The sequence below is a fragment of the Camarhynchus parvulus genome, chromosome 9, assembly GCF_901933205.1.
Source record: "Camarhynchus parvulus chromosome 9, STF_HiC, whole genome shotgun sequence".
In the NCBI taxonomy this organism is placed as follows: Eukaryota; Metazoa; Chordata; class Aves; order Passeriformes; family Thraupidae; genus Camarhynchus; species Camarhynchus parvulus.
In genome coordinates, this window is record NC_044579.1 from 3,171,219 (window position 1) to 3,198,874 (window position 27,656).

The 27,656-nt window shown below is 44.3% G+C and overlaps 1 protein-coding gene across 1 annotated transcript in view; it reads left to right on the forward strand.

The window, feature by feature from the left end:
- SERPINI1 (serpin family I member 1) overlaps window positions 1-18,491 on the forward strand; it is a 45,303-nt gene extending 26,812 nt beyond the window's left edge. Inside the window, exons 4-9 of the mRNA XM_030954539.1 lie at window positions 1,344-1,538; window positions 2,313-2,517; window positions 9,921-10,018; window positions 15,302-15,388; window positions 16,565-16,654; window positions 17,712-18,491. Of these exons, the coding sequence (XP_030810399.1) occupies window positions 1,344-1,538; window positions 2,313-2,517; window positions 9,921-10,018; window positions 15,302-15,388; window positions 16,565-16,654; window positions 17,712-17,788 (752 nt within the window). The 3' untranslated portion in view covers window positions 17,789-18,491. The remainder of the gene's footprint in view (window positions 1-1,343; window positions 1,539-2,312; window positions 2,518-9,920; window positions 10,019-15,301; window positions 15,389-16,564; window positions 16,655-17,711) is intronic.
- The last annotated feature ends 9,165 nt before the right edge of the window (window positions 18,492-27,656 follow it).

A 27,656-nucleotide genomic window follows, 5' to 3' on the forward strand; every position in this document is an offset into this window, starting at 1 on the left:
CTGGCTGAGGGAAGAGGAAAAGCAGGGCCCACCAGGGAAGCTGGGGGGCTCTTGGTGTCAGGTTGGGGTGGTTCCAGTCCCTCAGCTGGTCCCCTTCTCTCTGATTTCCCCCCTTAGGAAAGGAGCACAGCCCAGGCAGGTTGCAGTTCCAACCTGTTCAGCACGTTGGGACGCTCAGAGCAGAAAACAGAACCATCAAAGGTTCCTCTGGGCAGGAAAATTCTTAACATTTCATTGATGTATTAACAAGATGTGGCTGAAAAAACAAAGAAATATGAGTACCAAATAGAAATCTGGAAATGTTTTCCTTTTGTTTTTTCCCAGCTTCAAGTGAGTGTTGGTCACACCTCCCTCCTTAGAACATTCGAGATAAAATGAAGTACAAACAGCAACCCGGAAGAAATCCAGCCCTGTGATACACAAATTTCACACCAGTTAGTCAGGATCATATGCTCCAGAAAGCAGAATTAATTTGTTTTTTAAACCATGGATTAAGGAGTAATAATCAGATGGAGGAATGTGCTTATTTTAACACTTTGCATTGCAACGTCAGCTAAAAATAGAAGTGAGCAAGAAAGCAATCTGAAGGAGGCTGTAATTCCTGAAGAACAGTGACAGATCTGGTCAGTGCACCCAGTTTACCAAACTGGGAACGATTTTGGTGAAATGCAGAGCATTTGAGATGAGCTACAGCAGGTACCAGACTGCATTCTGATGTAAATGACTTATTCAGGAGTAGGAGCAAAGCAGCTGCCATGCTCAGCTGCTGTACCTCCCATGAATAGAGCAGATGCTAGATGGTTTTCCTCTTTTGCTTTTCAAGAGCTAGTGCCACTGGAACAAACACTGGGAATTTATGTGGATTTTTAGTGCTTAGTCCTGGCTTTGAATTCAACAGAAGATCTCTGAAGCTCTCTCAGAGCTGGCCCAGGTGAAGCTGCAATGGGTGCAGCTTTAAATCAAGCACCCATTTAAGTGCTGCTTTGGATTGGAACCAAAGTTTGTGCAAGTTCTGACCTTAAGGTGGAAGTGCTGAACAGTTTCATAGCAGCAGGGTAAACATTCCAAATGTGACCCTTTCTCCACGTGGCTTCCTTGTAGGGTGTATTTAGTAGTGATCAAGAAACAGTTGCCTAACACGTCCTTGATGGAAGGGTTTCCACACCTACACTGTGATTTAGGTTTACAAAACACTGGCACTTTAATTGGAGATTTAATGAAACATCTGAATTGGAAATTACATGTTAACACTGCTTTTTATTTTTTTGCATTTTTCAAGCTGCCTTAAGTTTGGATTTAATGCTCACTTTGACATGCAGACTGACAGCTGGGTTCCTTTTTAGGTATGATCAAAGATTTTGTGTCTTCAAGAGACTTTGGTGCTCTAACTCATTTGGCTCTCATCAATGCAATCTACTTTAAAGGCAACTGGAAGTCACAGTTCAGGCCTGAAAATACCAGAACTTTTTCTTTCACTAAAGATGATGAAAGTGAAGTGCAAATTCCAATGATGTACCAACAGGGAGAGTTCTACTACGGTGAGTTAGACCTTTAGCAATTTAGAGCTACTAAATCTTCACTTAATGGGTTTGTTGCAGTAATATCCACTTGTATTGTTGTCTCTTCTTCTGCCTAGAATTTTTAATGTGCTGTTTGCCCAAAGAAGGGACTCGGAGTTTGTTTTTTTTTTCCTTAATGTGTGTATTATAACTGGTAGCAACATTTATAATGACTTGCTTGGTGCCTTAGGATGGATTTCAGAATATTTATCCATTGGATTGAAGTTCTTTGCAATTCTTGAGCTAGTCCTGCTTATCACAAAAATATTTTTCTTGTGCTGTGCTAAACATTCAAATGAGTAATGTTTGTTCTTTACTGTTGGACTGGTATAATAGAGGTTCTTTGAACAGCAGAACTAATGATCACTTTTAGTTGGAGCTTGAGCTCCAAGAGGTTTCTAAAATGTCTGGCAGCATTTTGCTCAATCTCATCACTGAAAAATCCTCTCTCCTGAATAAGATCTCTGCCCATTTCCCTGAAAGTCTCAGCAGCATTAAATTTTAGACTCTTCTCTGCCTAACCACTGAAAGTTATGTCCCAGAGCTGTGATTATCTACAAACTCTGTGATAGCTTGAGCTTGTATTCTTTAAGAAATCAAATGTAAGCCTCAGGTTCTGTGATGAAGAAACCAATTTTATACCAAATTTTTATATAGACTAAAGAGGGTCATTTTTAGTTCCAGTATCTAGTAAATACACTATAGACAAAAGAAAATAATCCTAACAGGGTTTTTGTTGTTTTCCTGCTCTAGGAGAGTTCAGTGATGGCTCCAACGAAGCAGGAGGGATCTACCAGGTCCTGGAAATCCCCTATGAGGGGGATGAGATCAGCATGATGATTGTCCTCTCCAGGCAGGAGGTGCCCCTGGCCACCCTGGAGCCACTGGTCAAGGCCTCCTTGATTAATGAGTGGGCTAACTCTGTGAAGAAGCAGAAAGTGGAAGTGTATCTGCCCAGGTGAGAGCGTGCTCCCAGGTCCTGCAAGGGGGAATTGCATCCCAATTGATGGAGGAGCAGAGCAGGGAACACCTGAACTGTCCTGCTCAAGCCTGGAGTGATGCAGCAGCCACAGGAGGGGGGCTTTGGCAGCAGGGCCTGGGGATGCAGTGCAGGGTGAGGTTATTTCAGCAGTTGCATCCATTTCAGAGAGAGGAGAGCTCTGCAGAAGGGAAAGTTCCCTCATCCACCCAGGATGATGCTCAGAGTAGTGCAGAACTCATTATGGGTAAGTTCCATTTAGACAGGAGACACAGAAATATTGGAAGTCTGAGCTACCAAATGTTTCATTTAGGTGCTAATTAGGTTTCTGTGTGCTGCTATTTTCAGAAGTTCTATTGGTGTGTGTCTGTGCAGATACAAATGGTTGAGTGTTGAGGGGTAATTCCAGTCCATTTTGGGTTGGTTTTTTCCCCAGCTGTAAAAAGTGCTGCTTTTCCTCCTTAGAGCAGCAAAGAACAACAAGACATCAGTACCAGAAGGCCTGAAATTTGTGTCAGTCCATTTGCAGCCACAGGCTGTGTGCTCAGGGCGGATTTGCCCACATGCACCATTTGGATCTTTCCTGGAATCCTGCTTCTTCCACCTTCAGATATTTCTCATGCCTGGGCTCTGCCTGGCTTGGTAGCAGAGTTGTTTACTACTAAATGTCACTAATAATGTACAGCTGGCTCACACTGTCCTTCAAGTGATTCATGAGGATTTCATGGAAGTGTTTATGTAACAATAGAGCCCATCTCTGAAAGAAATCACTTCCACTTCTTCTATTTTTGTGGCACTGTGCAGTGGGTACGTGGCTGCAGAAAAAATAAACTCAAGTGAATCCTTAAATCATTAAAGCAGTTCTTTGATTTCAGGTGCCTTGGAGATCTGAGCTTGTTCCATTTCACAGGTTCAGGCTCCCTGCAGTCCATCAGCTCCCTTTCCAAAGCAGAGACCCCTGTCCAGGAGCTGAGCACAATAAACAAGGCCAGCCAGGATAAATTAGGGTGAGGTGGACTGGTGCTGTCAGCATGCCCTGATCCCAAACTGAGATGGAATCCACTCCTCTGTAGAGCATAAAGGCAGAGTGCTGAGGGTCCAGCAGCATTCTGGGGCTGTTTTTCAGTCCCCTTTGTAAGAGTTTCTCTCTGATTTTAAGCCCCAGTTCCTTTGGAGGAGCAGCAAGGAGCTGCATTGCAGGTTTTACACACACTGAACCTGCTGCTCTCTGTTCCTGGGATTTGTTTCTTGTTTGTTTTCTCTGGGAGCTTCAGGTTCCAGAGGCCTCAGAAAGTCCACTAAGACACGTGGGAGGGGATTTTTCTCTTAGGCTGCTTTTCCTGCAGGGCCTGGTGTGAATGAGGAGAGAAATCTGAGGATTCCTCCATCCTTAAGCTTTCCTTCTCTACCTGGGACAGCAGCCTCTGCACCAAGTGCTGAAGTTGGGCATCTTCTCTCCAAGAATTTCTAGAGTGGGAGATCCACAGCAGATTGTAGAGATCCTCCATTGATTATGGAGAAAATCTGTAAAAACCAGTTTCCATATTGAAGCATTTTGGGTATCTAAACACATGAATGGTATTGAAAACATAATTAATTATGTTTATGACTTGGATTCAGTTTGTATTGGTGATCTGGGGTTGTGTTTGCAGGCACTCCAGGGTTCTCTGGAGCCAGGTTCTCGCATGGGAATTTGGGGCCTGGGGTTTGTGTGATGATAAAATGTCCTTATTTATTCTGCCTTCAGGCTGCTTGGTTCTTACCCAAGAACCCCAAAGAATGGATAAACACCTGCAAATTCAGGCTATACAGAGGCAAACACATGCTAATCACCTTCAGTGTTTTCAGCTTACAAAAGTTAACTGTCCTGAGCCTGGAATTGGGTAGGAATCCTGCTGTCTCCTTACTAAAAATCCAGAAATTAATTGCAACTCCCAAGGTGTTGGATTCCATTAGGGATTCAGAGGTGATCTACAGGATTTTGTCAATGCTCTAAATAAACACTTCATAAATATTTGATGCTGTGACTCAGAAAGGCATGTTATGAAATGTGGCCTCCAGGCTCTGTCCACTGAGAAATTGAAAGCAGCACTGGAATAAAATTAAATTTTTATATCTTGAGAGATGCTATCCAATTATAAAGTGAACATTTTTTAAACTTATACATTTGTAATGGGACCGAATGACTTGCCAAAGCAGAGTTAATCACAACTTTGCAATTTCTGTCTGCATTATCTGTGTGCAAATGAAATTGTGTATTATTCCTCTTAATAGCAAAGGAGAGATTTGTACAGAATGGTTAAATTATACTTCCTCATTTTCATTTCCAAATCATTGTTTCCAGCTTAACCCAGACTAAAATGATCAACATTTTAATCCACTTTTTGCATAGGAGTGAAACAGACCATGAATCTAATTTACAAAGCTGTCTCTCCAACAGAAATTACTTGAAGAGCATGGGAGGAACTGGTACCTAATAGTGATGCTACAGTTTGCAGATCCCTTCTTCAGGATTGTTCCAGTGTGCCCAAATCTCTGTAACAACCTTCTTGCTTTTTTTGTGCATTTAAAATAGCTTTAAAATCTTTAAATGGTGCCAAAATGGTAAGTGGTGTTAGCTGAGGGTTGTTTTCTTTAAAAGAAAAAACAGCAAGCACTAAAATCACTCCTCAAAACTCAATATAAATCCAAACCAAAATGAAAAAAAAAATCCTTGAGCTTTCTGGTTTTACTTTTTAACCTTGCTGTCCCAAGTCCCCTTTTGATGAGGAATGGGCCAGTGCTGGTTGTCCTTGAGACACAACCACAGAAGAGGCACAAAACTCCCCTGGAACACAATCCCACCCAACTCCTGCACATTCAGCCCTGGAAGGAAGGAACTTCCCAGAGAAAAACCCACAACCTGCTTTGCTTCCCCTGCCCAGAGCAGCTGAATGGTTGTTGTTTTGGGGTTTTTTTTTTTTTTGCCTGGTTTTGCTGTTAGTGGGGTTTTTTTGCTCTCTGGCGTGTTTGTTTTCAGAGTATTAAATCCTGGAGGCTGCTCCTAGCACCTGGGGACAAGCTGGCTGAAATTCCAGCCAGGATGCTGGAACTGATAGCAGCTGGCACTGGAGCCTGGGTGCCAACAGTGCCTCAGTCCCCAGGGCCTCTTCTCCAAATGATCCCTCAGGTTTCAGCTTTATATTTTTCACATTCTGTGCTGCTTTAGTGTGTGGGTCTGGGTTTCATATTATGGGATGGTGAGCTCTGTGCACAGAGCAGGGAGACAAAACAATTCCTGCTCCAGCTGGGCACCAAGGACAAATGATCCAAATCTCAGCCCCAAGAGCACAAACACCGTGGGCTGGAGAGAGAAAAACAAGCAGGGTGGGACTGCCTGGGCTAAAGCTGGAATGGGACAATGAACTGCAAGGTGCAAATGGAGCAGAACTGATCCCAGGGAGAGACCCCGGGAGCGCTCGTGCATTTTGGGGCCATTTTGGTTCATCTTGGGTGCAGCCCTGGCTGGGCTCTTGTGCTGCCCAAGGTGGATCCATGGAGGAGATCCTTTGGATAAATCCCTGCTTTGTTCTGGGACTCTGCCCAGCCTCTGCTCCAGGGCAGCCTGCACAAGGCAGCACCAGCAGGAGTGTTGATGTCAGGCACTGCAGCCGTTCCTCTGCCTGTCCTTGTGCAGGATTCCATCTCTTAGAGCCAATCTGAAAACCTGGAATTGTCTTGCTTTGGCTCACTCAGAACCCTCAGGAATTTTTGAAATGATGGCATTTGGGATGAATCACTCCAGGCTGCAGTTCCCTTCTCCTGGATGAGCAGACCCTGTACCTTCATCCTCCTTGGCTCTTGAGCACCTAAAAATCACAGAAAATTCAGTGTTTTAAGGGTTGCATGATACCATAGAAGATGAACACATCTTCTTTTCTTTCTTAAAAGGCTGTAAAATAGAAGAAAAGATGGCCTGATGTGGAATGTTAATGCTTAACTACAGAATGTCAGTGACATAAATGCATCATTTTATTCTAATGCTTGTGCAAGTTTTAAATTTCATTAAAATGTCCTGATTCTCAGCTAAAATCTCCAGAGACTTGCTGGTTTCTCTACCTAATCTTGTCTTCAGTGTCTTATTTCTCAGATTTCGCTTTGTGGTTTTTAAAGCTCTCAGTTGCTACTCTTCCATGATTTTTGATAGTGAAGTATTTAAATCAGTTTTTCAGAGTATTTTTAGCATCAGGAGCACCTAAAAGCTGGTGGGGGAAATCAAAAATGACCATCTGGTTCATGATATGCAGCAAACAGTGCAAATAACCAAGTGCCAGGGGTAGTGTGGTGGAGCTCAGCATTCCCAGAGTCTGGGAAATGAGCTGGAGTGTCAGTTCTGTGCTCTGGGTTGTCAGCTTTGGTTTTGAATATCATCCTCACTGTCTGTAGGGAGTGCACAGAAATCCAGATCTGACTGAGGGGTAACTCCTGCTGAATGTTTGTGTCGAACTGCAGAGCCTGAAATGAAATTTCAGACTGTGGAAGCTGCCCTGTTACTTTTGAGAAAAGGCTGGTCCTGATGTCAGCTGAAATATTGGAAATCTCATTAATAATTGATCTGTAACTCTGCCTGCTTCTCAGAGTATGTGAGGAAAGAGGGGAGATCTCTTTGGAGTGGGGTTTTACCACAGGACAAAACTCTAAGAAGGGAACTAATGAGGTTTGTTTTCATAAAGGGATCATTTGATATTTGCACAGCTGATGTTGTATTATGGGTTTGTTTTGTTGGTCACAAAAAGGGGGAACTCACCTCTGCAGATGCTGGGCAGCCCCTCACTCATCCAGCTGCTCAGGATTTGCTTTCCTGAGCTTCCAGGCAGGGATGGAGCCTCCATCTCCAGTGGCTGTGCTGTCCTTCCCCCAGGCACTCCTTGCCTTTGCAGCCCATCTGTTTGCTTTCCCTTTCCTGACATCCATGCTCAGTGAGCCTTTCCAGGTTTATCTTTTCCTGAGCCTCTCTCTCCCAGGGCTCTCCCTGGCTCCATGTGCAGGAGCATCCTGTGCCACAGCTGCTTTCTGGGTCACTTGCATCTCTGAGCAGATGGGTGTTTGCTCTCTAATGGTCCAGAGACTTAAACCCACCTGATTTCCATTTCTATCTTACTCTGTTTCTCTGCACTTGGAAAAAGATGCTTTTTTTTTGCAGTTATTTTTCTTATTTTTTACTTCAAAGTCTGCTTTCCATTCAGACTTTACTTGCTGCTTTCTTATCCTGATATTCTTTACAAATTTGACACTGCTCCTGCCTAAATCATGTTGAAAGCTTGATGCATTTAATATTGGGGTGAAATAAAAACCACAAAGAGAAAAAGCTCTGAAACTTTTATAAAATGTATTTTAACATTGATTTGCATTCTCTGTAAAGGAGGTGCAGTTGGGAGTGGTTTTCAAAACGTTTCAATGTAAATATAATATAGAAGGAAATATTTCTGAGTTTATTTTCTGTGGAATTCTTTAATGTGCACGGACAGGACCTCTGGACTGCACTGTACTAACTCTAGCATTGGGAGTCAAGTCTCAATTCAGCTTTTTTAGGGTCTTTACCAAAGTCTCTAAAGTAGCTGTGGACATGTTTTACAAGCGTGTTGTGAGAGTAAAAGTGGTTTTAGTTTTGGAGCCTAAAGGTCTGGGAAATTGGATTGAAAGAGCAATTTGTAGAGTTGTTACCACAGTAACTGATGCAGGATCTGCCAGAACACCATGAGAAGCTTCTTCAGTACTTGAGGTTTTGTTGGTCTCTTCTGATTCTTTGGAGAACTTTCAAGGCAGTAAAACCACAAGAATCAGTTCCTGTGTTTTTATTCCATGCATGCCCTGGAGTTGGTCTGGACAGAGTGCATGAACACTGCTGATGCCACCAGTGATTTATCAGTGCTGAGCTATCTCCAGATCCTATTTTAAGTCCTAAAATTATTCTTTGGATAATGATAATTCTGGATGATATCCATTCCACCCCAGATTTTTGGCTTCTAGTGGCATTTCTAAGTTCATTATGAAAGTAGATTATGTACTGGATTTTTTTCAGGTTTGTGTAAGTGAGGAAGATCCACTTGACTCTAATCCAGTTCTGTTTGATGTCCAGATGATTCCTTTTCAAGCTGCCAAGGCTGGTGCATGCCAAGGTTGGACATCTCAGCTCTCCATCAGCTGTGCCCTGCCCACAGCTCTGGGCCAGATTTTCACTAGAAGAGAACATGTTGTTCTCCCAGGAGCTGGGGAGTTCAATCCCAAAGAAGGAGATTGCCCAGAAGCACATTTATTTGTTTCTAGCACTTGTGTGCCCCATCACCAAGGACCGAGCTGTGGCTGGGGCTGACTCAGTGGCTGCAGGAACCAGAACAAACCAGAGCAGCCTCCTACAGAGCATGCTGAGTGTTGGACAGCTCCAGCCAGCACATTGTAAATCACAAATAATTCACTGCTCACTCTGCAGAGCCCCCAGAGCTCACCCCTCACAAGGATTACAGTCACTCTCCTGTGGCAGCCTGTACACAGCTGGTATTTCTGCTTGGGGCTGCCATTACTAATATTTTTCTGCCATGTTTCTGTGTTTCTCCAGCTGTCCGGTCTCAGCCTGGCCACGCATAAAGGTTTCTTTTTGTTCTGCTGACACCAGGCGTAGCTTTTACAATGTTTGAAAATCAGCTTGTAAATGGAACAAGCTTCTGCTTGTTTTCCACTCTCCCAGGTTGCCCAGAATGTTGCCTTCAGGACAGATGTCAATTTGTCCTTCCAGCACACTAACCCAGCCTAGAGCAGGGCTTTTGCCAGGTTACTCTCTGTGCATTTACACTAACAGCTATTTGTTTTCCCCGCTCTTTACTCACAATCAAAACCCAATTACAATTGTGCCAACACACTAATTAGAAGCTGAATCAGCAATGCTTCATATTCATATTCATAGCTGGTCTTTTTTATATTATCAAAGTGAAAATGGAGTATGTCTCTTACTCCTCCTTTGCCAGCAGCTCTCTGGGAAGTTCTGCTGTCCTTTGCCTCATTTGATATTCTGTTCTGGTATCTGCACAATTAAATTCAGGTTTTAGAGGAAACCTCTTGTGTAAAAAGTAAGCATTTCCATTAGCTGCTGCATAATTTTGCTCTGCAGTTTTATGGGCAGGGGGCTGCACATACCATTAGCATATTTTTGATTGCTTCTGTATTAGGAAAAATCCAGCTGTGAGTAAACTCATTTGTTTATAAGCATTTTTGGAAGGTGTCACTAGCACTAGATCTCCTACTTTGCATTATTTATCTTGGTGTTTTCACCTAGAAAATTTAATCTTCTAATAACAGTAAGTAGTGCTTACATCTGGCTTTTTGTAATGTTCTCTTCCATTCTCCAGGTTCACAGTAGAACAGGAAATTGATCTGAAGGATGTCTGGAGAGGTCTGGGAATTACAGAGCTGTTCAGCAGCAGTGCTGACCTCACTGCCATGTCTGGTAAGAACTTCTTGTCTTGTCTCTCAAGGTAGATGAGGGAATACATTTTTCACCTGGGAAAGTTCACTCTGAGTGTTTCAGAACTGGCTCTCAGTAGAGCTGGAGACAAAGTGCAGTGCCCTGCGAGAGGCAGGTGCAGATTGGAGCAGGGCGTGGCTGCAGTGCCTGGGTGGGATTCACACCCCAGGGGGGTCACTCTGTGTCTCCAGTGCTCTTTGTTCCCTGCATGAGGAGCATTGAGCTGTTGCACCATTAATTCCTCTCCTCAGTGTGAGGAATTAATTTGTCCTTGTCTCTTCCCTCATCCTGGGACCCCCAGTTCACAGGGATCCCAGGATGAGGGAAGAGACGAGGATCTGACTCCGTGTTTCAGAAGGCTGATTTATTATTTTATGATATATTAAAACTCTACTAAAATAATAGAAGAAAGGATTTCATCAGAAGGCTGGCTAAGAGTAGAAGAGGAAAGATAACAAAGGCTTGTGGCTGACTGAGACAGTCTGGACAGCCGGACTGTGATTGGCCATTAATTAGAAACAACCACATGAGACCAATCACAGATGCACCTGCTGCATTCCACAGCAGCAGATAATCATTGCTTACATTTTGTTCCTGAAGCTTCTCAGCTTCTCAGGAGAAAAGATCCTAAGGAAAGAAGTTTTCAGAAAAGATGTCTGTGACACCCCAGATACCTGGAAGCAGCACGGGAAGGAATAGTTTGGAGATAAAAACAATTTAGTCACAAATGCCACCTGCATTCAACAGAAGTTGAAATATCCAATACCTTCAAAAATCCATGTGGAAGTGAGATATTTATGCTTTTAATACCTCCTAAAGTTGTTCATGGAGTCACAGCATGGTTTGGGTTGGAAGAGACATTAAAGAACATCCCATTCCACCCCTTGCCATGGCAGGGACACCTTCCACCATCCCAGGCTGCTCCAAGCCCTGTCCAGCCTGGCCTTGGGCACTGCCAGAGATCCAGGGGCAGCCCCAGCTGCTCTGTACTGAAGTGGCACCTGTGTGATTTTGGGGGTTTTTAGCTCCATGTGTTACTCCCCAGCCCTCCAGCAGCTCCTTGGCTGGTGGGAAATCCTGTTCCCCACTGTCTGACCCTGGGACAGTCATTCCCGTGTGCCTTGGTCCAAGCACTGCTCATAAAGCAAACCTTCCTCCCTCATCACAGAGCAATGTTTGTGATGTTCACAGCCTTTCATTCTAAGTTTGAAATATTCTTTATAGTCTATCATGTAGCTTATTCCACTGGTTTGCCACCTTCACTTTTCCAGTGAAATTGAGGAAAAACTGGCTTTAGCTAATATGAAAAGAGTTGAAATAAATGAAAAACCCATTTTTCAAAGAAATAGCATTTTTCTAAAGAAAAACACCTTCATTTTCTCTGCCAGCTCAAAGAAAAGTCAGCTTCCCTTTAAATTCTGGTCTATTTATAGGAAATTATTTACTTGAGGAAAAGCTCCAAGGAGAATGGAAAATGCACAGGGAACCACAAGGGCAGCACCTGGCTTTTATTTAGTTCCATGTAAAATTCATTTATATATCAGGGACGTCTACTTACCAAGAGGTTGGCAGAAAGAACCACATGCTTGTGTCTTAATCCATGTGACTAATGATTTATTTAAAGGGTTTTTTTTATTATTTCTGACAATTGTACTGTACAAAATAAACACCATGTTCTGCCTGGCTGAATTAACTGCTCTGCCATTTAAAGATTTACTTGTTATTTAAGTAGAGAGCAGTGTGTAGAGAAAATCCATGAGTTTTACTGTAGCTTTCCTGCTTTTCACTGAAAATAGGTTGTTCTACCTGGGCATGAAAAGGTTATTTGTAAATTAAGAATGAAAAAAAGGTTTTGAAGTGTTGTCCTTAATGAAAACCCCACAGTTGATACTGTCTAAATGAAGTTTTAAGTAGTTAAAATACAGAATACTTTCCCTCTTTCTAATTTTCATCATTTAAAATATGGATGGAGGAAGGGGAAATAAGTCATGAAGACAAATTGTTTAAAGCTGACTTTTACAGACACCTGAATGGGACATCAGGAAATGGAAGTTGGAAGTTTATGTGCATCTCAGGGTCACCCCTCTGGAAAATCTGGCGCTTCATGAGGTCTTAAATGCAGATATTTCAACCAAATCTTTAACTGGACACTTAATTTAGGAAGATGTAAATCAAAGTGAATTTAAAGAGATTTTTGAGAAATTTGGTTGCATTTACAAATCCTCTCCTCCTCTGTCCTGTTGCTCTGGCATTGCTGCCAGGAAAAGTCTTCTGCAATTTCAGCAGCAGCCCAAATCCTGTCGTCAGCTGCAGGCAGATTGGTGAGCTCAGCAAAATTCTCTGTGGCTTTAGTGGATATAAACCACACTGCAGGATTATTTTTCAATATTCAGAATTTGTTTGCTGTTTCCCCTTCAATCTGCAAAATGGACCCAGAAGGACCAGCTCTGCCCTCTGGAATGTCTGGGCTCTGAGCAGCCAAAGGGAAAGTGTTAATGAGGTGCACTTATGTTACTCCCTGGCAGGAATCAGGTTCTTTGACAATTGCCACAGGTGAGTAGGAGGACATTCCTGTCGGGCTGTCAGCTCTCCTCTAGTCTGACTCTCACTTTCAGCAAAGACTTTGACAGTATTTACTTGCATCTGATTCCATCAGGTGTCCAAAATAATCTTGAAACAACCTCTGCTGTTTGAGATGTTGCCATTGTGACTTTATCCCATCACATAAATTTGCTGCTTGAGTGTTTTAACACCACTGAAGACTTAGCACTGAACTAATTTCAGTGCTAAAACTCCCCTTCTCCTTCAAATGGTTATAATATTTCTGGCTGTTTTATAGAGCCTTAAAAGCAGCTGCTTTTAATGCAAGGTGACCTGGGTGAGCAATGAAGGGATCTCAGTGACTTCCTTCACAATAAGAAGTAGTTAGAAGAGCATCAGCCCAGTAAATAACTCTTGGAAGTCTTGACTGACATCCATATAATTTTTCTGGGGCAGCCTAAGCAAGAAGAGCCAATAAAACCCACGCGGTATTTTTTTAAAAATGAGATTTGCAGAGCAGCCAGTTGGCAGCTGAGTGGGAGGCTGCAGCCATATGGAGATAGTGACAAATGAAGTGTGGTGCCAGCAGAGTCGTGCTCATTAGGGGGCAGCTCCAGCTCCCTCCCACTCCCCAGGGGTCAGCATCCCTGCACAAAGCTGAAACTTTGCCACCAAATCCACAGGGGACTTCCCTGAGGTGTTCACAACCAAGTCAGGAAATCCACATTTGCTTATATGGAAATCCACATGAAGAGAAGCTCCTGGAGAGAAACGAAGTGATGGGAGATGCTCATTGCAGCCCCACCTTGTTCCCTGTGAAAGCCATAAGGGAATGTGGATAATCCTGAGGAGATGGAGCATTGCAGCCAGGGATGGGACAGTCCCAACCTGCAGCAAAGGAAAGGCTGCCTGAACTCTCAGGGACAACATTATGCTTTCACAGGAAAATAGATTCATTCACTGCAGGGAGAGATGAATGAGAAGGATGTGATAGGAGCAATATAAAGAGAAGAATCTAGAGAAGGTAATTTGGGATGTGGAATTGCTCTTTTCATCATCCAAGGACAAAGATAACCAATGAAGTGAAAGGCAACAAATGGAAAACAAATAGAAAGTGTTTCTCTCATGGAAAACTTAACCACAGGGATCTTTGCTGGGTGTTCCTTGAGATTGGCAGGGCTGAAAAAAATGAAATTGCTCCAGAGCAATCAGAACTCTCTATAGTGCACTGAATAAAGGCACTCTGTGGATAGAAACTTGGGTTAGGGTACAAGACACATGCTGCTGAGAGGATATTTTATGTGTGCGCTGCAGTTTCCATTCACAGGGCTTTTTGTACCTTCTTGGGAAGCAGCAATTCCATAGCTGGAATTGTACTGGGTGTACTGGTCTCATCTGCAGTGGCACTTCTTGTGTTCCTGTCAACCTAAAACGTTGGTTTTAATACTCAGATCCTGTGAGCTCTCACAAGTAGCAACCCTTTATACCTGATGGCAAATGGTAGCAATGTTTGTGCTCTCAGAATTAGGGGCTCTGAGCCCACCAGGTGGAGACCAATCTTCTGAGGTGCTATCTCTCATCAGGAATACACCTTGGAGTTCCATCAGCACCACCAAACTATGCAAAATAAAGCACTGGGAGGAAAAATGTGGAATATTTCTGTGAGTGTTACAGGGCACAGATCAGGCTTCAGTGCTGCAGTAATAAAGAAGTGATTAAAATACATGATTAGGCTAATGGGTGTTCCCTCACTTATTATGTTTTATTGAACATAAAAATGTGTTTGGATTTAAGATTTTTGCTTAATGTTAAAGACAAGTGGGTGCTGCATGTGCTGTGTTTTAAAGGAACAGGGTGGAAACTCAATCCCAGCTCTCAGGGCAGCCTTGCTGAAGCCTTGGGACTGAAGTCTAGACCTGGTCTCAGTTTTCGCAGCCTGGTCTGTGTTTTACTGCACACAGTCCCTGAGGGGATGATGTGGGGCTTTTGTTGGTGTGATTGAAGTGCAGCCACTGAACTGGGAGCTTTAATTCAGTGCTGAGTGCACAGAGCAGCAAATGAGCTCTGCTGGGGAAAGACTTTTCCAGCTGCTGCTCCTCCTGCCTTTGGCTTGCTTTGGCATTACAGCTGCTGAGTATTCCAATAGAGCTGATCCTTCAGCATCCCACAAAAACCTGTGAGACATTCAGCAGCAGCAGGCTGGGACTGAAATTAAAATACTGACAGAGAAGGATGGAAGAGAAACAAGATTGAAGAAAACTAGCTCTGTGGTGGTTCTTGCAGTAAATATTTCTATTCAGCTTCTTGTAAATATAATAGAAGAAAGAAAAGACCTCATTTTCCTGGAGGAAGCCTGTGTTGTACCTAGTGCAGAAATTATTTTTTTATGCCTATAATGTCATAATCTTTTTTTTCCCCACTAATTGTGTTTAAAATCTTGTGTCCAAGGGCTGGTTTTACCCTCTCTCTATGTACTATGCTGGGCAGTCCTGAGCTATTTTAATATCCATGGTGTAGGAGAGCACTACAGATCTGAGTGAGGTAAATGGTGCTGTTAAAAGGCATTGGCAGAAGGGGTTTAATGCAAGAAAGTTCTTCTGCTTCCCTGCCTGCTGTAGAAGGTGGATAATGGTGTTGGGGTTTTGGCAGTGTTTGGGGTGGGTTCTTTAAATGCTTCAATCTTATTGTTGAGCCCCTTGAAACATGTTCCCCTTTCCTCTGCAGATAACAAGGAACTTTACCTTGCAAAGGCACTTCACAAGGCATTTCTAGAAGTTAATGAGGAAGGATCAGAAGCTGCTGCTGCCTCAGGTACCTGACTGAAAAGCAGAATTAAATCAAATGTCTGGGTATTCTGTGCTAATTAATTTTTTACAACTGATTTGCTGTACAGGCAGAAAAGCTACATAGCAGCATGGAGACACAGCATAGCAAATGTGCTGCTTGCAGAAGAGAATTCTGCAAACCAGAAGTGTTGGCATTTCTGTAATATGTTGTACCAAGAGTTTTGAGCATCCTGTGAAAAATCTCTATTTTCTGATTGTCAGGAGAGTACAGACTGCAATTTATGTTTCCTTCATGGAAGTTGAGTATTCATCATTTTTCACCTGCTAATTGAGATGGTCAGAGGCATTTGATCCAGGAGAGTTAGAAGGAGATGAGGGGGGTTGTGGCAGCTGCATTTTAATAAGCTCATGTCCAGAAAAACAAGATGGGAAGTGCTGAATGCACAACCAGAGCTGTCCCCTGTCATTGCTGGGCACTGCTTGCTTTACAGATTGTCACTTGAAAATAAGTTACATTCGTTGCCCATGTGTATCATTAGGTGATTTATAATTGCCTCTCCTTTGCCAGCCTTTGAGGAAAGGAAGAATTGCTGGCCAGGTCTGGGTTGAATTGTGCCCAACTCTCTCTGTGGCCGTGCTCCAGTCTTTATGAACAGTGGAGTAAAAATTTAGAAGTAAATGAAACACTAGGAATTAGTAATAGCATCCTGGAGAAATCCATGCACCTCCAAATAAAAATAACAAAGGGCCAAATTCTGCCTGATTCACAGTTAATTTTACCTTCAGCTCTGCAATATTTAAAAACATAAGCCAAAAGCTGCAGGATCAGCCCATTTAATTTTGCATATTCCCTGGTTATCAAGGGTTCCCTTTGCCTCTCCACTGTGTAAAACAGGGCAGCAGAGCTGGTTAATGCAGTGCACCTCCCTCTGTGAGTGAGCAGCACTCACAACTCCTCTGGAGGTTCTGCATCTTAAAATTTATATGCTGCTCCCTCAGCCTGGGAAATTGCAGCACTCTGCATTGTTAATCATTCTTAAAGCCAGAATAGGCAATTACTCTGCAGGTCTCTTTCCTTTTCAGTGAATGTTTTCCTGCTGTTTCTGGTGCTGAGGGTGGGACCTCAGGGGCTGCACAGAGGTGAGGAGCAGCAGAAGGGGCAGAGCTGTTTGACAGGGTGCCTGTGTTCTGTTTCCTCTAGGAATGATTGCCATCAGCAGAATGGCAGTGCTCTACCCCCAGGTCATAGTGGACCATCCCTTCTTCTTTTTGGTCAGAAATAGAAGAACAGGTGAGAATATTGCAGACTTCTCTGAGTTTTTCACAGCACATCCTCAAGCAGTCAAAGGAAAATTGCATGTTTTGAACCAATGGACTGGGCCTGTATTATGCATTTCCTTAGTTTGTTTTAAAATACCCAGTATTGAAAGACTCACCTTTTCCATGGCCTCGAATCTTTCTCCAGATAAAACACCAACATCTGACATAACCCTGAAAAACACTCCCAGAAAAGAAAAATTCACCATTTCTGTTGTGAGAACAGAGTGTTACTGCCCTGAGTATCCATAATCCTTGCACTCCCTGGGAGCTTGGCTGCAGTCAGCCCAGTGAAATATGCTCCCAGTACCAAATGATTTGCATAATGGAGGCACATTACAGCTGGGAATAATTCTGTTGTGCTCTCCAAGTGCTCTGTGGCAGGTGAGGGATGAGAGCAGCACTCACCAGCAAAAGGGGCAAGGATTAAGTAATTCCTGAGTCTGGTATTTGTAATTTGCTGTAATGATGTGGATGTGACTGGGTGATAAAACATTGCTGTGCACCCACAGGGTTTTTATGGATCTGCTTTGTGGAACTTCATTCCCACAAACTTCATTCCCAACAAGGCAGGATACCAACTCTTAGGGTTTTTTTAACCATAATAAAATTAAATATTATTACACATTAGGCAGAAAATATATCTGGAGAAGGGTATCTAGTCTTTATTGCTACTCAACATCCAAAAATCTCCCCAAAAAGCAAAGTTCAAATCAGGACAGAGTGGAACTTGGTCACTTTGGGACAGTTCTTAAAATTGCAGAACCTTTGTTGCATGTAGAAAGAGGAGCTGCCAACAACTGTAGCTAAAGCCTCAAAGCTTGTTACTAATCCAGAAATCTGAGGCTGGAAACGTTTTGAAAAAATCCTGTTGGTTGCCCTTCCTGTACCAGGTTCTGAGACGTTTGTTCCTGTAACAATCACACAGATTGTTATTGTTCATGATTTAAGGTATTCATCACCTTAAATCCTCAGCTCCTCCTGTTTCTGACACGTTTCCCTCCCTCCCTCCTTTCCCACTTTCTCCACAGGTACCGTGCTATTCATGGGAAGGGTGATGCACCCCGAGGCAATGAATTCCAGCGGCCACGACTTTGAAAAGCTTTAACTGCCACCAGCTACCAAGAGGAGATAAGCACATAAAGTTTGAAGTTAATATATTTAAGGTTTGCTGTGTTTTCCCCCAAGACACTGTTTCAAAACGCTTTTGGATCTCACTGTGTGCAAGTCAGTTCCCAGAGGAAAGCTTACAGTATTAAAGCAATGGTTCTGTTCCTGTCATTGTGATTGCTGTGTCCTTAAAATAAAGTTGTGTACATGTCAACAGTTGTTTCTTGTTCTAGTGAGTTGTAAAGCAGAAAACTGCAAATCGATTATTTGTAATTTTTTTACAGTCCAAAGACTGACTTGATCAATGAGCCAGGAGCAGAATGTGTGCAGCTCTGAATAATGCAAATGGCAGAGCTTGGTGGGCATTGCTAGAGCTGAAGAAGCACATGTGGACACTGTGACCTCCTCCTGTCCCTGGCAGAGCAGCAACATCACAGCCTGTGATGCGCTGCTCAGCGCAGAAAGTGGAACTCACTGAGCCCAGTGGATTTGATTCTTGCCTGTGGTAGACTTTGTGTGACCTGTCCCACGTGATTCTCAAGTGCTGCTTTTTGGATGCTCCTGCATGTGACTGCCACTGCCCCCCTGAGTGTTGGTGAATAAAATGATGCCAATAAAACCCGATCGCATGAATCCCCGAGACCTGTCAGTGTAGAAAGCTCTGTGTGTGACTGAAGTAAAGGAGTTCACTGGTAATGCCATTGGTGTGGACATATTTTTTCTCCCCCACAGCAGTTCTACTCTTCAATATCTCATTTCAGGACTCTAGAATGTTCTTTCTCAAGAAAAACCAAAAAAAAAAAAAAAAAAAAAACCCACTCCGACTTAATTTTAAGTGTCTAAAAATGTTCAGTTCGTAAATAAATATCTAAAGGAACAACATCCTCCTTTTCATTTCCTTACTTTTCCTTGAGAACAGACTGGCAGGAAGGAGAATGACACCTAGCACAAGGAAATAGTAGCAGGGGAATTAGTTGCTGTTTCCATTTGGAAGAGGAGGAGCAGTACCCACTGTCGGCAGAGAGACGTACAATTATTTCCTCATTGTGCAAAATACAAAAAGAACAGAGGTTATTAAAAAGGTGAGAGAGAACTGGAGAAAAGGAGGGAGGAGCTCCTTTGAAACAGATGATAAATACAAACCTTTGGATAATAAATGGGTTTTTCTCAGTCAATAGGAGTTTTCTCTTTGGAATTCTATGGGAGCAAATGCATTTTGGCTGAAGTGCAGTTGTAGGCTTCCCTGGCACTCAGAACAGCAGAGATACTGCTCCCAAAGTTATTCATGCAAGGAGAACTTCCAAAATCTGACACATTGTTCACTCTTTCTGCTGCTGGTGCAGGTCAGAGCAGGACGTGAGGGGTGTTCTCTGTGCAGGCTGGGAATGCTCCCTTGGAAAAAAGGGCTTTTGGACCCATTTCCAGCCCTGCCCCTTGAATTGTTTCACAAATGGGGTTCTGTGTGTGTAGCTGGTGCTTATTACCTTGCTGTATTATAGTCTGGACTTGGTGAGGCAGCTTTTGTATTCAAATGTGGATGGAAATGGTAATTTTAGCTGTGTGTAGCTAAAAGTGTTATGCTGGGGAGGGAAAGGGGAGTGCTGCTCAGAAGGAACAGGGGCTAATTTTACCAAAATCTGCCTCACTGCAGGTAAAATGAGCTTTGGTGTGGGTTACACAAGGCTGGTTCTTCACATTTAAATAACTCTGTGGACATCCCCTCATGTCTGTAAAAGTCACCATATGCTGAGGATCTCCTGTGGGTTATCTTAGGGGAACCTGTTTTTTAAGCTTTTGAACATTTTTTTAACCTTTTTTTTTTCAGGCTATTTTTGTGGTGTTCACACTGACTGAGAAAGACATGAGAAACCTTCAGTTGTGTTTCTTTTCAGTCCATCAAAAGTTCTTCCTGACCAATTTTGCCTTTTCTCTGTATCAGTTCCCTTGCAACATATATATATTCCTTACTAAGGGAAGGGCTGAAAACAGATTGGAGCTAAAGCTTTGATTTGGAAGGACAGCTGCCAGGCAGAAGGGTTTATAGAGGATACCAGGCAAATGCACTGAATGCCCCTGCAGCTGGATTGAGCAAAACTACAATGGAATTATGCAGAATCACAAATTCCAAATCAAATTCCCAGGATTGCCTGAGTGAGGACACAGGAGAACCAGCAGGAACAGAAATGCCAACACTTGTGATTTCTCCTGCTGCTCTCCCAGGCCTTACAGATGCAAAATAACATTTTTCTGTGTCTTGAAAATTGAGAATTACCTGGTTTGCAACAACATGAATTGATTTATTTCCATAGTTTTGATAAGATTATAAGTATTGTTGACAGTTCATAGGTACATGGATGCTGTTCCATGATGGTTTTTACTCCAGATTTTGTATAATGTTCCTTTCAAAGATACCACTGCTTTTTCACTACAAAACTAGCAAAATCATTTTGTCTTTTTTTAGCTTTTTTTTTGGTTTTGGCAGGGGCAATTTGTCAGTTGTAGCTCATCTGTGAGTTTAGGTGTGGAGCCTTCAATTGAAAACTGTTTTGTGTTGGAGGCTCTATCAGAAAACAAACCAGTGACACTTCTGGAATGGTGCTGGTGACGTGACCCACGTGTGACAGTGCTCAGCTCCTGTGGGTGCAGCTGCAGTTGAGTTTCCTGATGGGATCCTCCTCTCTTCCCTGCACAGGTGGGAATGATTTCCAGAGCTGCCCTTGGAAAGGTTTTCCCCAAGAATCCCTTCAGCAGAGGTGCTACAACTCAAAATGGATTTGTTTGGCTGCTAGGATCCCACTTGTGCGTGACCTCAAGCACCTGAGGGGTTTTGTAGGGTCTGTACTCAACCAAAATTTTCCAAATTTTGTGAATTAGAATGGGTTTGTTGCTGTTCCAAGCACAAATTTTCATTCTCCTTCCGCAAGTGGCAGAGTGAACTTTTGTATCAGCGTGGGAATCAAGGACATGAGGTTCCTCAGAGAAATGGGATCTTGGTGTTGCACCAGAGACAAACCCAAACTTACTCGAGGCTCTTTTGGCTAATTTTTATTTGTCAGTGGTGGACAAAAGAAGAAACCACAAGATGTCACTCTATCCCAAGGAGCTGAGAAGGACTTTCCTTTTGACAGGAATCCTGTGGGAGTGTTGCAAAGCTGGATGTCCTGAACAGAGCTCAGGCACAGGTAGATCTCGGTGTATGGGAGATGCTGAGTTTGGAGGATCATTAGCCCCAGTTCCTGGGATTAATAATCACAGATGGGGGGAACAAACCCCCAGATACCTGCTTTGTGTTGCAATCCTCACTCTGACCTTGGTGAGGGGCTGCTGGAGGGAGTTCATTGCTCCCGGGGGAATTTTTGTCCTGCTGATGCCTCCTGTGCTTGGTGTGAAATGGCAGGAATGGGTTGTTCTTTAACCCATGGGCAGCCCCAGAGCTCTGCTGGGGTTATTTCTGAGAGCCACTGCTGCAACAGGACCCAGAATTTCTTTTCTACAAGTGATAAACAACTGGGATTGACTCACTGATGTGCTGTTCCCTTCTGGTTGTCTCCTAAATTCCCCCCTTCCCTCTCTGCCTTACAGAGTCCCTGGAATTCCTGCCCAAGCAGATTCCCTGGCACAGCGAGGTCCCACCTCTGTCAGGGCTTCTCCCTGCCTGGGGAGGAGGCAAGATTGTCCCTAAAATAACAAATGGTGTTTACAAGCTCGTTCTTGAGTTCTTCCTGTCCCTTTTATCGGGCGGTGCTTGCTGTTGTCCCTGCAGTGGGAAACAGGAATACGCGGATTAGAGATGGATGAGGCAGCCCCAAGCCAGGGGCAGGCAGGAGGGAAGCAGCAAGGAGCTGCCTTCCCTTGGGAGCTGCTCTGCATCCCCTGGGTTGATTTAACTGGGAAAACTCTCTGGATTTCCCGAGGTTTGGATCAGGCTGCTGCAGGGTCAGGGCTCCAGACAGAGGGAAGGCTCCGGCTGCTCGCTGGGACCTCTGCTCCAGCAGCTCCTGGGGCTTCCAGCTGGGGGCTGTGGAGCGAAGTTCCACATGAGAAACCATCCTCAGTGCACATGGGAATGCTTGGAAACTCGTTAGCACTCTGTGTCTGTGGGCCCCTCCACAAGGGCTTCTCGAATGACATTCCTTCTACGCAGCACTGCCTTCCAACAGCATCCACAGGAGGATGTTTTTCATTTTCCAGCACTAATTAGAAGCCCAAGGCATGGGCCAGTTGCTGTGGGCATGAGGCAGGCTGCATGAAGAGCTGGGCAGGAGTGAGGGATGGCAGTGCAGCTGCAATTGCAGATTACAGAGCAGCAGTGGGGCTGTGAAGGATGCTCAGTCAGTCGCTCTGAGTCATGTGGAAGGGTGGGAAAGATAAATGTGTGAGCCCAGTTACAGATATTGATTGTAAAATTCTGTGTCTGCTCAGAGCTGGCTGAGGGAAGAATTGGAATTGTCCCTGCAGCTCAGGAATTGAGCCCACAGCCTGGGTTTTTGTCTTTTCAGGCACACAATCACAATGGGAATGATGGCTCAGATATGAGGCAGGCTTTGCTGGTAACAAGGTGTTTTACTGGCTCTCATAAACACACAGCCTCCCTGGGGAAGAGTGATCTTCTTGGACAAACTGAGGGAAAATTCCTGCAGAAAAACTATTCTGTGTTTGTGGAGAAATGCTTTTAAGTTAGGAAGGGAAAAGATACAGAGGAAATCTGGGTTGTGTCTAAATCATGTTTTTAATGTTCTCATTTAAAGGGCTGGAATTGCCTGTGGAAAAAGATGAGCTTCAACCTTTCCTGCAAGTATTCCAATGCTACCAAAAGAGTTTGGAGCCAGTCACAGTTTTTCACTCTATTTACTCTTTCTAAAAGTCATGTTTTGAACCAAAACTGGAATCCTTGCAGGTGTTAACTGGGTGATAATTCTGCCTGAACAGAGTGAATGAAATATCTTAAAACTTGATAAGAATTAAAGATATCAGGAAGATTGCCCTGAGACCTGTGAGGATCATGCTCTGGGCAATGCCAAAGCTCTCTGGTCACCAGCAGTGTGGCACAAAAAGTCTCTTTATTTGGGGCTTTTGTCACTGCATTTTGTAAATGCACGTTTCTAAAGGCAACAGCCACAAAGTCAGCAGAGCTTAACACAGGAACAATAACATTTCTGGAGTTCATCACAGGACAAATACTGGTCCCAAAATTCTTTGTCTCTGCTGGGGAATGCTGTCCTTGGGTCAGGCTGGGCTCAGCAGTGGGCAGTGCCAGTCTGTCATTGCCAGGAGCAGGGCTGTGTAAAGCTCTGCCAGCTCCAAACCAGGGATGTGCCTTCATCAGCTGAGCTCTTTTGGCAGGACACCTGGAACGAGCTCAGCTTCAAGGTCTGCTCCAACCCAAACCATTCTGAGATTCTGTGACTCTGTTAGAGCCCTCAGCAAAACCCAGAGAGGTAAAAGAGGCCAGTTCTGCTGCTGCTGCCTGGTTTTCATCTGTCTGCATTGATTTTTCCTTCACAGAATTTTCTCCTTGGTCTGTACAAAAAGAAAAATCAGAGACAGTGTGCTCCACTTTATAAGCTCACTCCAGATTTTTTGATCAGAAATCATTTGTGAATCACCCCAATATTTCAGAGCCAGTCCCACTGCTGCAGTTCCATGGGCAGCAAGGTGACCAGGCTGTCTGGAGTGATCAAATTCATTTATTTTCCAATGTCATTCCACATTTAACGTGCATATGCTTATAGATAAAATTGTTCTGAGGAGGTGAGCTCTTAATTACTGAGCTTTTGAGTCTGAGCACACGTGGGGCAGAGAGTCTGGGACCTGAGCAGAGCAGCCTTGTGTCAGCCTTACAGAAAGGCAGGGATGTCTCCAGCCCTGGTGAGCACAGCCAGCACATCCTGAGGGAGAGATGCAGCGAGCTCTGAGCAGGAATTAGGGAATGTCTGCCTCCATAACCTGAAATGCTTCAACCGGGCAGACAATCTTGTAGTGTCAGAGCAAAGAGCATCAGCAGAAAAAGCTACATTGTCATCTGCAGCCTGTTCCAAACCCCTTTGTGCTCCATCATGAAATATTGCCATCCCTTCAGGCAGCTCTGTGCAGGTTTCTCTCAGGCCATGCCCTGAAGCCTGAGTTCAAACAACTGGCTGGGAACTGACTCACTTGGCATTTTTTGTGACTAGAGAAAATTTTCTCAATTTGCCCAATTTTGCCCAATTTGCAAAAATTACTTTAGGACACTTACCTGGAAATATAAAATGGGCTTCTAATCACAATGTTTCTATAGAAAAAAAATGGCAAAAATTATATGCATGCAAGATGTAGAATTTATAAAATTGCATTTTGTCTGTGTGCACGTGCACTCATTAAATGTGGATGCATTATGGGAACCACAAATCCTGTTATTATTTTGTTATTAAAAGTAAGCAAAACCTAAGCTATTACTGCATGAAACCATGAGATAATTCAAAATAATGAAGCCACTCTGTGCCTCTTGCTTTAGAGGCTGGAGGGCTTTTTCTTGGTGCCTGGAAGGGAATAAAAAGGTTTTATTAAAAAGGACACACCCCTGGTTTGGAGCTGGCAGAGCGTTACACAGCCCTGCTCCTGGCAATGACAGACTGGCACTGCCCACTGCTGAGCCCAGCCTGACCCAAGGACAGCATTCCCCAGCAGAGACAAAGAATTTTGGGAGCAGTATTTGTCCTGTGATGAACTCCAGAAATGTTATTATTCCTGTGTTAAGCTCTGCTGACTTTGTGGCTGTTGCCTTTAGAAACGTGCATTTACAAAATGCAGTGACAAAAGCCCCAAATAAAGAGAATTTTTGTGCCACACTGCTGGTGACCAGAGAGCTTTGGCATTGCCCAGAGCATGATCCTCACAGGTCTCAGGGCAATCTTCCTGATATCTTTAATTTTTATCAAGTTTTAAGATATTTCATTCATTCTGTTCAGGCAAAATTATTTTTTCCCCTCCTTTCTCAGGCACTACCTTGGCTGGGTTCCTGTCCTCCAGTGCCCCAAGTTAAATGAGGAATTTTGGCCTCTTGAAAGGGATGGCAGCAAATTCCTCTGCCTGCCACCCCTGCAGATGGAACTCAGCAAGTCAATGGGAGCAGACAGAGGGGGAATAAAGGGATGTCAGTGTTTGACACTGGGACATTGGCAAAGCTCCCCAGGCACTGAGAGCCCTGAAGAGGAACCACAACCCCTGGCAGAGCTCTCCTGATGGAATTGCTTTGGAATTGCTTTGTATTTTCTAGACAGAACAACTTTCTGGTAGATTTATTGGCAGTGCACTGTGTCTCGAGCACAAGTTAATTCAGGCTCTCTTAGCCTTGATAACACTTGCTTAAAATATGCTTCCTCCTCTGGGTGACAAGAGCACAGAGATGATGTTTTGATAGTTCCATGAGAAGTGGCTTCCAAAAAGCAAGCTGGAAGGGTATTTTTCAGAAGGGCCATTACCCAGCTGGCAGCCTGTTCTCCACCCTTCATGGCAGGCATGATAATCTGAGCAGCATTCAGGAGCAGGGCTGAGCAGAGCCTTTGCTGTTTTCCCAAGAAATGCATCCTGATGGCTCCATGGAGAAAGGTTTTCAAGTGGAAAGGTTGTTTTACATTTCTATCTCCCTCAGTGCTGCCTTATTTTTTAGGGTTTCTGTACAAAGCCCTTTTTTTTTTTCCACTAGAGCCTGGGGAGTATTAATTTTGCAGGTGTGCTCACACTGAGCACAGACATCTGAAGACAGCATCTGATGAAGCAGGGGGTATCTGTGACAGCCTGGTGCCTTTGTGTGCCATGCAATGGTGATTCAGTGCTGTAACACTATCTGAACCTGCCCAGACCCAGCAGCTCGGGCTCATCCCTCCCCAGCACAGCTGGCAGAGCAGACGAAATCAGAATTTATTGCTGGTCTCAATCTCAGAGTTTAACCAGCACCTTGCTGTTAGAATTTGGCTTCTAGTGGGGAATGGAAATGTTCTTTTCACAGCTGGGCACACCTGGGAGCCCAAGGGAGGGGCTGGCTCAGCCTCTGCTGTCAGGATGGTTCCCCTTGTGCCCTCCTGCAATCCCTGGCTGGAATTTGGCTCAATCCAGGTTTGCCTGCCTGCCTTTCCTTCCCCTGGCAGGGACTGCACGGGGAAGGGGTGAGGTTGTGGGGTTGGGGTTTGGGGTTTGGCTCCAGGTGCAGCTGGGGCAGGGCCAGGGCTCAGGACTGGGCTCTGCTCTGCCCCTTGGGCTGCATCCCAAGGGACACATTGCCCAGAACACTGCACGGAATGGGGAGGGTGACTGATGCCCTGGTGGCAGGAATGGGAGAACCCAGGGTGGGAGAACCCAGGAGTGGGAGAATCTAGGAACAGGAACAGGAGAATCCAGAAATAGGAGAATCCAGGAATGGGAGAACCCAGGAATGGGAGAATCTAGGAACAGGAATGGGAGGATCCAGGAGTGGGAGAATCCAGAAATGGGAGAACCCAGGAGTGGGAGAATCCAGGAATGGAATAACCCAGGAATGGGAGAGCCCAGGAATGGGAGAATCCAGGAATGGGAGAACTGAGGAGTGGGAGAACCCAGGGGTGGGAGAATCCAATGGGAGAATCCAGGAATGGGAGAATCCCCTCAGCTCTGGCTCTGGGCTAAGGTCCCTGCTCCCTTACACTCCCATGATGTCTCTCTAATGCTGGAAATGGGAACAATATGAGGCTGTAAATTGCTGAGTGTAAAACAAGATAAAGGCTGATGTGCAGAACATCAACCTGCTGGCCAAATCTCCCACTGGCCAAATCCCCCACTGGCCTGCTCGGGCCAAAATGCCAATGGATTTATGCAGCAGGAAAACCCAGTGAACAACCAGAGCATTTCTAAACAAGCTGACAAATCTGCAGCACTTGGGAGCAGCAGCTGATGCTCCCTCAGAGATGTAACATGATTCCTGTAATCACAGAAATAGATTTAATTTTGTTTATTGAAACCAGCCCCGTGTTTTGCTGTGAGCATTCATCATCTGGTGTCACAGAGCGGAGTAGGAAATGTCACCCTTTGAGTCACATCCCCAGTGACTCTGTTAGCAATGCTCTGGCTCTACTCCACAGCTGGAGAAAAAAGGGCTTCATGCCTTGCTGGCTGTGGAGCAAACACACTCTTGCAGCTTCATTCTGTATTCAGCAGCTCTCCAAAACAGCCAAGGCAGCATGAAAAATGAGGAGGAACACGACTGAAGCTCAGCTGCTGATCCTTCACAACTCAACTGCAAAAAAAAAAAAAATATGAGGGCTGGAAGGAGACTTTGAAGTACAGGTATCAGCAGAAATGTTAAACTGCCCTAACCAAGAAAAAAACACCTGGTCACTCAGTCATTTAATAAATGAAGACAGAGCTCTCTTCTTCCCCCAGTGCGAGGCAAAAAGAAAATTCTGATTTCCCAACAGGGAATTCAGCGTGGAGCTGAAAGATGGTGTGGTTAATGGCTGCGACTGGGTCAGTGAGCTGGCAGGCTGTGGCTGGGGAATATTGTGACACAAATGAGTTTAACAGCACATCCACAGCCCCTCTAGGCCAGCAGTGGGCTTGGGGCCCCTTTGAAATCCAGAGATCAGGATGGATGTGAAGTGCATGGGGTTTAATCCCTTTTACCTTCCCTAAAAGAAAAGCTGCTTCTCCCATCACCTCATCTCTGTTAAAGCAAAAATGTGAGGTGGGGAATGACCTCTGGAAAACAGAGCTTTGTCTGCAGAGGGGACTTTGGGCTGAAAAGAGCCAAAGCAGAGTGAGGCACTGGCTGAAGTCATTCCACCAAAAGTTTATCACTGAAAGAATAATAAAGGACTGGAATGCCCTTCCCAGGGAGGTGGTGGAATCACCATCTC